The sequence below is a fragment of the Prionailurus bengalensis genome, chromosome D1 (assembly GCF_016509475.1).
Source record: "Prionailurus bengalensis isolate Pbe53 chromosome D1, Fcat_Pben_1.1_paternal_pri, whole genome shotgun sequence".
Taxonomy (NCBI): domain Eukaryota; kingdom Metazoa; phylum Chordata; class Mammalia; order Carnivora; family Felidae; genus Prionailurus; species Prionailurus bengalensis.
The window spans coordinates 21,224,814-21,237,752 of NC_057346.1; the positions used below are offsets into that span (position 1 = coordinate 21,224,814).

The window sequence follows — 12,939 nt, forward strand, 5'->3', positions numbered from 1 at the left end:
TTGGGGAAGAAGTTGGCAATTTCTTGTAGATTGAAATAGACAATCCAACAATTAAAGTAAGTCCACATTAAAACAGATCTAGGGATGACAAGCGTGGAGCCTGCTTGGGATTCTCTCTCCCTCTATGCCCCTCCCCTGCTCTCACACACGCTCTCTCAAGCTGTCTCTCTCTCTCAAAATAAATAAATAAACTTAAAAAAAAAGTTGCGCTCCCAACTATATATATATATATATATATATATATATGTATTTTTAGCTAGTGAGCCTGCTTTGGATACTTATATACGTATATATACTTATATACGTATATAAGTATATATATATAAGTATATACTTATATAAGTATATATATGTATAATACATATATGTATATGTATTATATATAAGTATATATATGTATTACTTATAAGTATATATATATACATATATATGTGTATGTATTTTTGGCTAGTGAGCCTGCTTTGGATCCTTTGTCTCCCTCTCTTTCTCTCGCACTTTCTCTCTCAAAAATATACAAGTAAACATTAAAAAGGGAAATTATATCTGGGAAATGAAATATGTTGAAACTATCCCTATACTTGAGAGGGATATCTTTACACTATTCAGTTTTTTAATCCATGCATATGGCAAGTTTCTCTCCTTATTACGGTTTTTTCTAGTTTCTCTCAGAATTAGTTATAAGTTTTAGTGTATAAACATTGCACAAATTTTCTTAGATTTGATGTATTTGATGTTTACCTGTTGTTATTTTATGCAATGCTATTTTAAAATAATTGTTTCACTTGTTGCCTCTTTCAAAAAATATGCAGAAATATTAAATAGATGGACAATGAAATGCTTTGCAAACACTAGCCAAGAATAAATTTCATGATGATGTATTAATATCAGACAAAGGAGACTATAACCAGAACACATTACTAAATTTAAAAGGGGCCATTCCATAACAATAAAAGGTTTAATTTAAGGCTTGAGCAACTAAAGGGATAAAGAGACAATCTGAAATTTGGTAGGAGACACTGACATACCTAATCCCAATAACTATTAGAATAACAGACAAAAAAAAATCATTATGCATATGCAAAATCTAAGCAACATTATTAATAAGTGACTGTGTATTATTTCAATATGTGATTTATTTCAATAATTGTAATAATATATAGCACAAGACCCTCAAAAACAAACAACATGCCTTAAGATGCACTGGGAATACTTATAATAACTGACCTTATACTTCATTATAAAGAATTCTAAGCAATTTTCAATAACTTAGATAATTCATAGTATGTTCATCAGACATAATGAAATTAAGGCAAACATCTAAAAACAGGACTACCTAAAAAAAAAAAAAAGAAAAAAGCCCAACTTCTGGAAAGGTAACAATTCACTTCCACGTAATCCATGGAGCAGTAAAAATAATGAAACCGAAATTATATTTTAAAGTAAATGATATTGTACATTTGATGTATCAAAACATGTGAGATTCAGCTGAAGTGGAGTTTAGAGAGAAATGTATAACTTGTATGTACACACTAGAAAAAAAAGCTGAAGATACTGATTTAAGCTTCCATTTTAAGAAGTTAGGAAAAGAACAGGAAATCATGCTGAAGAAATTAACAAAGAATAAAAAAAATAGTTATTAGAAAATAAACTAAATAGAAAATATACATATATTTTATAAAATCAACGTAGCCAAAAGTTGATTTACTGAAATCAATTCATAAAATTGAAAAACTTCTAGAATGAGAAATCAAGGAAAAAGAGAAGTACCATACTTTGCTGATTTTAGAAATGAATAAGCAGAAATCTCTGCATAATCAAAAATATTTTTCAATGTTAAAGAAATCATCATGAAAAACCCAATACCACACATTTGATCATTTTCAAAGTGGATGAATGCATTGAAATTTCATTTTAGGAAAACTCAGAAGAAAGAAAAAATAGGTGGTATCTATTAAATGAATCCAATCCTTTGTTAAAAATTCTCACACAAAGAAAACCTGAGTACTATTCCATTCTCTGTATGTATATATACATATACGTGTGTATATATATGTGTGTGTGTGTGTGTGTATGTGTATATATATATATATACGTATGTATATGTGTGTGTGTGTGTATGTATATATGCAATGTATTTTACAACTCATCCATCTGTTCAGCAGTTGATGAACATATATTTGAGTTGTTTCCAATTTGGTGTTGTTATGAACAAAGCTGGCATGCACATTTTTGTACAAATTGTTGTAGATATAAATGTTTACATTTGTTTTGGATAAATGAATTATTGGATTAAATAGATCTGTTTTAATTTTTTTACTTATTTTAATGTTTATTTTTGAGAGAGAGAGAGACAGAGACAGAGACAGAGCATGAGTAGGGGAGGGACAGAGAGAGAAGGAAACACAGAATCTGAAAGAGGCTCCAGGCTCTGAGCTGTCAGCACAGAGCCTGACACAGGACTCCAACCAGGAACTGCGAGATCATAACCTGGCTGAAATCTGACGCTTAACAAGGGAGCCACCCAGGCACCCCTGATTTTACATATGTATATATATATATTATATATGTATATAATATATTATATTTTTTATATTATATATACATTTATGTTATATTATATATATAATTATATATAATTATTTACATTTATATATATTTATAAATATATTTATATATAATTTTTATATTTATTATGTCTATATATTTATATGTAATTATATTATATATCTAATAAATATAATATATTTATATTATATTATATTATAGTTATAGTTATATATATATATATCGTGACCACTTGCTATTATCTATTGTTGGGAGCACACCTTTTTTTTTTTTAAGTTTAGTTATTTATTTTGAGAGAGAGAGAGCTTGAGAGAGCGTGTGTGAGAGCAGGGGAGGGGCATAGAGGGAGAGAGAATCCCAAGCAGGCTCCACACTTGTCATCCCTAGATCTGTTTTAATGTGGACTTACTTTATTGTTGGATTGTCTATTTCAATCTACAAGAAATTGCCAACTTCTTCCCCAAAGTGGCTGAACCATATTAGTATCCCACCAGTTTTGTATCAGTCCAGTTGCTGCTCACCAACATCTGGTATTGCCAGGGTATTTGTGGTTGTTCATCACCCAATCCAGTGTAGGTGTATAGGCGTGTCTCGTTTAGTTTTAAATTTTCATGTCCTTGGTGACTAAGGATATTAGGTATATTTTCATATACTTCTTGACTATTAAAATGCATTTTTGTGAGGAATCTGTTCATATATTTTAAACTTTGCTTGTATTTACATTAAAATTGCAAATATTGGGACACCTGGGTGGCTCAGTTGGTTAAGCAACCGACTCTCGATTTCGGCTCAAGTCATGATCTCACTCTTGGTGAGTTCGAGCCCCACCAACTCAAAGCTTGTGCTTTGGGATTAACTGTTCATTTTCTTTTCTTTTCCTTTTTTTTTTTTAATGTTTATTTATTTATTTTTGAGAGAGAGAGAAAGAGAGAGAGAGAAAGAGAGAGAGAGCACAAGTGGGGGAGGGACAGAGAGACAGGGAGACAGAATCCAGAGCAGGCTCTGGACTCCAAGCTGTCAGCACAGAGCATGACACAGGGCTTCAACCCACGAACCATGGGTTGATGACTTGAGCCGAATTTGGACACTGAGCCACCCAGTCTTCCCGCTTTTCATTTTCTTAATGGTCATTTTTATTTTTATTTTTTTTAATATGAAATTTATTGCCAAATTGGTTTCCATACAATACCCAGTGCTTCTCCCAACAGGTGCCGGCCTAATTTTGATGAAGTACAAGTAAACAATTTTTATGGTTAATTTTTTGTTGTTTATATCTTTTGTTTTTGTTATTATTCTTGTGTGTGTATATATATATATATACATACATATATATATGTGTATGTATATATATATATATATACACATACATACATATATACCCTTTTTAAAAAAAATCTAAAACTACTCCATGATCTAAGAGATTTTCTTCAGTCCCTTCTTTCTGATGTTTTAGTCCTTGTGCTCAGATCTGATTGCAGGTTTATATTGGAGCAGAAGTGAGATAGAAATTTTTAGATTTTTTTGTATTTTCTTTTTTTTTTTTTTAATTTTTTTTCAACGTTTATTTATTTTTGGGACAGAGAGAGACAGAGCATGAATGGGGGAGGGGCAGAGAGAGAGGGAGACACAGAATCGGAAACAGGCTCCAGGCTCTGAGCCATCAGCCCAGAGCCCGACGCGGGGCTCGAACTCACGGACCGCGAGATCGTGACCTGGGTGAAGTCGGACGCTTAACCGACTGCGCCACCCAGGCGCCCCATAGATTTTTTTGTATTTTCTATATTTACATAAATTCAACTCTAACCCATTTGAAATGTTTACTTTGGTGCACGTAATGGTAAAATAATCTTTTTGCCATTTAACTGAATCGGGAGGGCGTTTGTAATTCTGTTTTCTAATTTTATGCCTCTGCTTTGTATCAAAGATGAAGGAACAGAAAGAAGGACTGAGATGCTAACATTTCTGTTTCTGTAATTTGAAGTAAGTTGCAGCTTATTTTGCAAATGATAAACTGTTAATCATGAAAAACAACACAGTAATTGATTATTCTCACTTTCTGATTGATAAATCTCTCCCAATTTTATGACAAAGTGGATAATATTGTTATTTCTCTTTTATAGATTTAGAAGGCAAGACACAAAGAGACTGATTGACTTGTTCCAAGGGTATCACCTACTAACTAAATGACGGTATCAGAATCTGAATTTAAGGCCTGCCTTTTAACCACTACTCATACTGCTTTCTTTCAAGCAAAGGCAGAAGTACTTGGTCCAGGACCACAAAGCCACTAATGGTGGGCCAATCCACTTGGTAGATTTGTACAATGATAGCTGTAGGTGTTGTTTCATCTGAATAATAGTATTTAAACATCTGAAGACTTTATGTAGAGATTCAGATTTCCTGATAATTATTTTTAAAATGTAAAGATCTGAAAATCATAAGATCTCATGCATTTCTGCCAGAAATTAATTGCAGGCTATTCACGTTTAGCAGTATTTGGTCTCCTCAAGGTGTCATGATGCCAGTTCTACTCATCTACACTGGCTTCTCTAAATATTTAGGTTTCTGAGCCTCAACTGAGAAATATTGGCTTGATTATCATTGAAATGTTCAAAATGGGAAACACTTGGCAATTTTTAATGATTTATAAGCATGGTTATTTTTATATAAATACATTTATTATATTTGAAAATGAGGCTTAATAAATATTAAATCATGATGAATTTCACTTATGTAAGTTGACCTAGAGTTAAATAACCATATAGACCAAGAGGATATCTAAAACAAGAATCATCTACATGGGGCATCCTACTCTAAATAGAGAATAATGAAGTTTTCCCAACAACCATGTTTTTCTCTGTCCCCTTCAGAAACCACTCACAGGAACATGGCAGCAGAAAATCTTTCCACAGTGACTGCGTTTATCCTCACTGGGCTAACACAACAGCCAGAACTCCAGCTGCCCCTTTTCTTTCTCTTCCTAGGAGTCTATGTGGTCACAGTGGTGGGGAACTTGGTCATGATCACACTGATAGGGCTCAGTGCTCACCTACACACCCCCATGTACTACTTTCTCAGTAATTTGTCCTTCATTGATCTCTGCCATTCCACTGTCATTACCCCCAAAATGCTAGTGAACTTTGTGACAGAGATGAACACCATCTCCTACTCTGAATGCATAACTCAGCTCTATTTCTTCCTTGTTTTTGCTATCTCAGAGTGTTACATGTTAGCTGCAATGGCATATGACCGCTATGTTGCCATCTGTAGCCCCCTGCTTTATAATATCAACATGTCCCATCAGGCTTGTTTCTCCCTGATTTGGGGAGTGTATATTATAGCCCTGGTTTGTGCATTTGTTCATACAGGCTGCTTGTTTAGGGTTCACTTCTGCAAATTTGCTGTGATCAACCATTATTTCTGTGATCTTCTTTCCCTCTTAAAGCTCTCCTGTTCTAGCACCCACGTCAATGAATTACTGATTCTAGTCTTTAGTGCAATTAATATCCTCGCCCCCAGCCTCATGATTCTTAGCTCCTACATCTTCATCATTGCCAGCATGCTCCGCATCCGCTCCACCGAAGGCAGAGCCAAAGCCTTCGGCACCTGCAGCTCCCACATCTCAGCTGTTGCCGTTTTCTTTGGATCTGCTGCATTCATGTACCTGCAGCCATCATCTGTGAGCTCCTTGGACCAAGGAAAAATGTCTTCTGTGTTTTATACTATTGTTGTGCCTATGTTGAATCCCCTGATCTACAGCCTGAGGAATAAAGATGTCAATGTCGCACTGAAGAAAGTGCTAGAGAGAAGAATATTCTTGTGATTAGAAATAACATGAGGATCATTTATTAGTCTCAGTCATTGTCTGTTACATTGTATGAATCAATATGTTTAATTTCAGCCCATTTGTCAATACACATCCTCAGTTAGTGGGCTTCTATTCACATTATTTCTTACTCCTATGGCCTTCTGATGTCACTGCTCTCTGGATTTTTCTCCCATGAGTATCACTGAGACACAGATTAGAAGTACTAAGGATGACCTGGATACACGAACCCACTAATGCCACTAACATCACCTCCTCCCCTTGTCTTCGGTAAACTGATAAAAACTCCGTTTGCAACCATAATGAAAGTATCTTCCAGAAGTGCTTAGCCATATCCTTTTCTTCTATGCAATCAAAAATATAAAAATCATAGCAATGTAATGACTGTAATCTCTAGTTTTTGCACACCTCTAATCTGGGAAAACCTCTTTCCCACTATATCCTACCCCGTACTTTCTTTTTCTGAGTTATTTCCTCTACTTCATACTTAAGAAACTTAAGAAACTTTTTTCCTCTCTTTCATACGTAAGAAACATTTTTTCTTTTTATGCTGAAGGGAAATCTAACTTTTTATTAGTTCCATTTTTTTCTTTTTTTACTGGTTATTAACCGTGGAAAAGGACAGAACATTAAATCTGAGTTACAGGCCCATGTAGGTGTTGTTATTGTCCCCAATCCAATATCCTCCTGCTTTGGCATCCGCTAATCTAGTTTGCAATGATCTGTGTATTGTCCAAGTTCACACTAGACTGTAATCTCCATCAAGGTAGACACCTGTACATGCAGTTCAGTGCCATATCTCCAAATAGCAGAATGCTTGCTACCTAGAGGGTCTTGATAATTTTCTTGGTAATTACTTTCCCCCTATAAAATATTCATATGAAAACTAATATTTATCCAACGTAGGTCTTCACCCATTAACCCCTTCAAGTGATATATGTGGCTTTCTGGTTTCAGTTTAAATCAATGAGGTGTAACTTTGGAGAATTCTCTAAGGATCTCTAAGATAACTTGTAGCATCCCTAGTTGTTTCTGTACAAGGACTAAGAAATACTAGTCCTGGGGTGCCTGGGTGGCTCAGTCGGTTGAGCGTCCAACTTTGGCTCAGGTCATGATCTCACGGTTCGGGAGTTTAAGTCCCACATCGGGCTCTGTGCTGACCGCTCAGAGCCTGGAGCCTACTTCAGATTCTGTGTCCCCCTTGCTCTCTGCCCCTCCCCCACCCATGCTCTGTCTCTCTCTGCTTCTCAAAAATAAAGAAACGTAATAATAATAAAAAAAAAACAACTAAGAAATACTAGTCCTGAGATTCTTCTGTGGCAAATCCCAGCACAGATATGGTAACCTGCAAATACCTGATTTTTTATGTCATTAAATCCTGTCAACAATCAAGGAGCCCCTAAAGCAAGTCTAATTATTCGTGAATTTAAGTATGCAGCCTTAGAGACTCAAAAAAATTAAGTAGATTTGAAATCAAATGGGTCAACATGGCAAATCATGTGGTAGAATGATGTCTGGGGCCGAAACAACCCCGTCTGGCCACCGTACCCAAATAATTCCACCTACTGGCATAGAGGAAATTCTTTGCTATTTAAACTTAAGAAGAAAGGGCATTAAATATTTAAATAGAAAGCCTTGGTTATTGCTTCCAGCAGTAGAGATACATTATACTCTTTTTTTAAAAATTTGGTCTTTGATTTTCCCCCTTTTATGTATTTTTATTATTTTTATTTAAGTACAGTTGACACACATTACATTAGTCTTCGGTGTAGAACGCAGTGGTCTGACAACTCTACACATTATGCAAAGCTCACCACAAGTGTAACTACCATGTCTCGCCATAAAACACTGCGACAATACCATTGACTATATTCCCTATACTGGATCTTTCATTTCTGTGATTTATTCATTTCATAAGTGGATGCCTGTACCTCCGTCTCCCTTTTGCTCATTTTTCACATCCCGTGCCTCCTCCCCTCCAGCAACTATCAGTTTGTTCTCTGTATTTATGGGTCTATTTCTGCTTTTTTTTTGTTTTTGCATTTTTTTTCTTTTTAAGATTCCACATATGAGTGAAATCATATAGTATTTGTTTTTCTCTGTCTGACTTATTTCACTTAGCATAATACCCTCCAGGTCTATCTGTGTTGTCCTAAATGACAAGATCTCGTCCTTTATATTGCTGAGTAATATTCCTTTATATTGCTGTGTGTGTGTGTTTCTACACAAGCATGCATGCATGCGTGTGTGTGTGTGTGTCTCCACCTAACTTTGCATTTGAGCCCAGACCAGTTGTGCTCAAAGGCCTCCTCTGCCCTGTAAGCATGCCCTCTTACTCATACTTAAACCCTTATAGTGATAGAAACTCAATCCTTGACAAGTCATTTTTATCCCATTAATTTTTTTCTTTCTATACTGAAACGAAATCTAACTTTTTATTAGTTCCATTTTTTTTTTTACTGGTTATTCGCCGCGAAAAAGCATGTAATAATTCTAATTAGCAGCTGCTCATGAATTTGAAAATAAGTGTCATGTCTCTGCTTTTGTATGCAAAACGTCCCAGGAGCTTTCATAGTGGAAAAGTTTGAAGCTTTGGTCTGGAATCAGATCTGGAAAAGATGTGAGATTTAACCTCAGCTCACTTTGCAGCTATACGATCAAGTTCTAAAACTCCCAGTGCTTTTATTTCCTCTCCTATTTAATAAGATTGTTTTGAGACCTAAATTTAAACATAAAAGAACAAAAAAATAATAATAAATTAGCATAGTACCTGCCAAATGCTCAATGTATATTACTGTTATTTTTATTAAATCTTTTTCATATGGGATGGTTTAAAGACACTTTACCGATTTATAATCTTCCTTTGAAAGTACTTAGCTTATTAATGTTTTTTTGTAAGGTGCATTTGCTAGAAAAAACCACATAAGATGATAATTAAATAATTCCTTATTATTGATTATATCCTGTCTGCAACAGTGATACTCATTGTAAATATCTACATAGTCCTAAAAATGTTTGCGTCCTTGAAAATAAGGTGTTGCAATATTACCACATGTAAAGACAGGCAAGTAAAGGAGGCAAAAAAAAGTACTCAGCCTGAAGCCTTGAAGTCAAGATTGGAGTCCATTCTCCAGGCCAGCAGACTTGAAAGAGATGTAGATGTTTTCCATTTCAAAACATCTATAATTATTTTGTCTTGGGGGTAAATGTGGTTAATTTTAATCTAATTGTTCCCTCAGAACTACCACTGTGAATCATGAGAAATGTCCAAAGGGATCTGAAGGAGATGACCCAGAGGGAATGAATGTGTTCAAGTCTTGAGGGTATATGCTCTTGGTACCTTATTTTATAAACACCTAAATCTCAGTTCCTGTGGCTGGGGTACTTTGTGTTCTTCTGGGAACCAGACAGTGTGACTTGGGTTATCTTGTTATTGTACTACAGAAAATTCCACCGTGTTCCCTGTGAACAGGGTGCGTGTTCAGATTTTGTCTCACCTCTCACAGACATCTTTCGCTTCTTATTCACCGAAGTGTTGGGATCCAGTTGTTGGGAGTTGTTAGGTTTTTAATTCTTGAAGATGACTCTTACTTGAAAAGGACTGAGAAAACAAGAGGATCATAGATTTGTTGTCTTAGGGATAGTAAATTATCCCTGGAATGGGATATTTAATGGCAAGTTAGTGGCCATTAAATATGGAATGGCATATTAATCACTGAGCGTGGTTACAGTCAGAAAACTCTTGAGTCTTCACTGACCAAAAGAGGAAATATTTCCAGGGCGAGGCTATGATGAAACTTCTTCAAGGACGGAATCCAGATAAGTCAGAATTTCACACAGACCATCTTCTAGTATATCTAGAGTGAGTAATGAGAAACAAGTTTCTGGTAAACACAGGTGATTTTTTTTTTTTTTTTCAGGATGTCACTGACTCTTTCTTTGGAGTCTTCATTTTTCTCTGCATCTAGCATTGTAACTACATGTTGGTTTTGGGTAATTTTCTTTCTTTCTCTTTCCTTAAGTTCATGGCTTTATTAAAGTACAACAAACATTCAAATTACATGGCAAATATAGAGCCCAGTGTGTTTTCACACAAATATTCTCTCCTGTCTCCTCAGTGTGAGAGTCCTCTGTCCATAAATTGGAATTTGTCTGTAAATGTTTACTGCTCATACTGCTGCCACATAATTTCAGAATTTCTTTGGGGCAGGGCTGGAAAAAAAAAGAGGGGGGTGGACACCAGTTAATTCTTCATGGTCTTTGATTGGGAAGCACCCTTTATCAAGTTGTCCTGTCAAAGAGATGGGTTTTCTATTGGAATTTCAGCATCCAGAGGAGCCACCACACAATTCTGCAACAGTGACCCCTCTCAGCTCAAAAGCACAAGAGAAAGAAGGAAAAAGTGCAAGCATAGCTGTGGGGGCCTCTCCTCCAGGTTTTATTTCCTTTTCACAATCTGCTTCCTTCTGTTTATGTTCAAAAGTTTTAGGTAAATACATTTTTTGTTTTGTCTGGTGTTTTTTTTTAAGTTTTATTTATTTTAGAAACCTCTAGACCCAACATGGGGCTTAAAGTCTCAATCCTGAGATCAAGACTCGCATGCTCTTCTGACTGAGCCAGCCAGGCGTCCCTCCAGAGTTTTTAATTGTAGTCTCTGGGGAAGATAGAATATAGTGAACTGAATCTAACTTGGCCCAAACCAAAGTTTTCAGAATACAGTAAAAAATTTTTATTTTCTTTATCTTTTGATGTAGAAATGCCCTTACATAAGGTTTACTGTTGATTGTTAAAACATGAAACCTACACATCCATCCATTGGAGAGATTCTCAGTTTTACATCAGTGTTCACACTTTGGACACCTATGTTCTATTGGGAGTCCAACATCTGACGAAGATGGGGAATGCTTCAGTGGTGACCAAGTTCATCCTGCTGGGCATCCCACACACGGAGGACCTGGAGACCATGCTCTTTGTCCTGTTTTTGGGCTGCTACGTCTTCACTCTTATGGGGAACCTGCTCATCCTACTGGCGATTGTCTCCTCCACTCGGCTTCACACCCCCATGTACTTCTTCCTGTGTCAACTGTCTGTGTGTGACATATTTTTCCCTTCTGTGAGCTCCCCCAAGATGCTCTTCTACCTCTCGGGGAACAGCCGGGCCATCTCCTATGCGGGCTGCGTGTCCCAGCTCTTCTTCTACCACTTCCTGGGCTGTACCGAGTGCTTCCTGTACACGGTGATGGCCTACGACCGCTTTGTCGCCATCTGCTACCCTCTCCGCTACACGGTAATCATGAGCCACAGGGTGTGTGCCATCCTGGCCGTGGGGACCTCTTTTTTTGGCTGCATTCAGGCCACCTTTCTAACCACCCTCACCTTCCAGTTGCCTTACTGTGGCCCCAATGAGGTGGACTATTACTTCTGTGATATCCCGGTGATGCTGAAGCTGGCTTGTGCTGACACCTCAGCCCTGGAGATGGTGGGGTTCGTCAGCGTGGGCCTCATGCCCCTCAGCTGCTTCCTTCTCATCCTCACCTCCTACAGCCGCATTGTCTGCTCCATCCTGCAGATCCGCTCTACTGAAGGCAGACGCCGTGCCTTCTCCACCTGCAGTGCCCACCTTACTGCCATCCTCCTCTCCTTTATGCCAGTGGTCCTCATCTACCTGCAGCCCACCCCCAATCCCTGGCTCAATGCAACTGTTCAGGTCCTGAATAACTTGGTCACCCCTATGCTGAACCCCTTGATTTACAGCTTGAGAAATAAAGAAGTAAAATATTCTCTGAGGAAGGTATTACAGCAGGTAGCCTTCCTTCCTGAGCAATGAGAGAGATTAGTGACTACACTTCAACAGCACCACATTGCTAGGACACAGATGTTATCAAAGGCCCTTCAATAGATAAAGAAGCTAAGGTTTGGAGCACGTGGGTGGCTGTCGGTGAAGTGTTCGGCTCTTGGAGTTCAGCTCAGGTCATGATCTCGTGGTTTGTGGGTTCGAGCCCTGCATCAAGCTCTGCACTGACAGTGAGAGAACTGCTTGGGATTCTCTCTCTCTCTCTCTCTCTCTCTCTCTCTCTCTTTCTGTCTCCTCCCTCCCTCAAAAATAAACATTAAAAATTTTTTTTAAAGAAGCTAAGGTTTGAAGTCATAAAGTGGATTGTTCAAAGCCACATAACTAATAAATTATGCTGCCTACAAAGGATTATCTCTTCCCATTTTGCAAGAAAGCCTAGTTCTGCTGTTCCTCATTCTGTTTTCATTTCCTATTTTCCTCCTCCCACATCCTCTCCTTCTTTTCCCTTTTCCCTTACTCTAGCACTCCCTCATCTTGGCATGATTATCCAATTATTCTCTCAAATGCCTGCATCAGATACACTGCCATTTGATGGTCTAGGAGTTTTTGAAATAGTGGGGGGGGGGGCTTCAACCACATTGCTCCAGGTGACATTCTGTGACTTCTGGAATGTAAAGATGCTGTGTCAAGGAAAAGGGCTTCTCTGGATGAGACCTGGGGCAGGCTTGTTATGGGTGAATCAGAGATCACCTAC

The 12,939-nt window shown here is 37.3% G+C and overlaps 2 protein-coding genes across 2 annotated transcripts; both read left to right on the forward strand.

Moving 5' to 3' along the window:
• The first annotated feature begins 5,415 nt into the window (after window positions 1-5,415).
• LOC122482502 (olfactory receptor 8G5-like) lies at window positions 5,416-6,388 on the forward strand. The gene has a single exon (XM_043578820.1). The coding sequence runs from the start codon at window positions 5,453-5,455 to the stop codon at window positions 6,386-6,388; it is 936 nt and encodes a 311-aa protein (XP_043434755.1). The 5' UTR covers window positions 5,416-5,452.
• Window positions 6,389-11,285: 4,897 nt separating this feature from the next.
• LOC122482503 (olfactory receptor 149-like) lies at window positions 11,286-12,218 on the forward strand. Its single transcript, XM_043578821.1, has one exon. It carries the CDS (start codon window positions 11,286-11,288, stop codon window positions 12,216-12,218), a length of 933 nt encoding a protein of 310 aa, XP_043434756.1.
• Window positions 12,219-12,939: the final 721 nt, after the last annotated feature.

What these genes read in the sequence shown, in the direction of transcription:
- LOC122482503 (XM_043578821.1), top strand. Translation starts at nt 11,286, where the DNA reads ATGGGGAATGCTTCAGTGGTGACCAAGTTCATCCTGCTGGGCATCCCA.
- LOC122482502 (XM_043578820.1), top strand. Translation starts at nt 5,453, where the DNA reads ATGGCAGCAGAAAATCTTTCCACAGTGACTGCGTTTATCCTCACTGGG.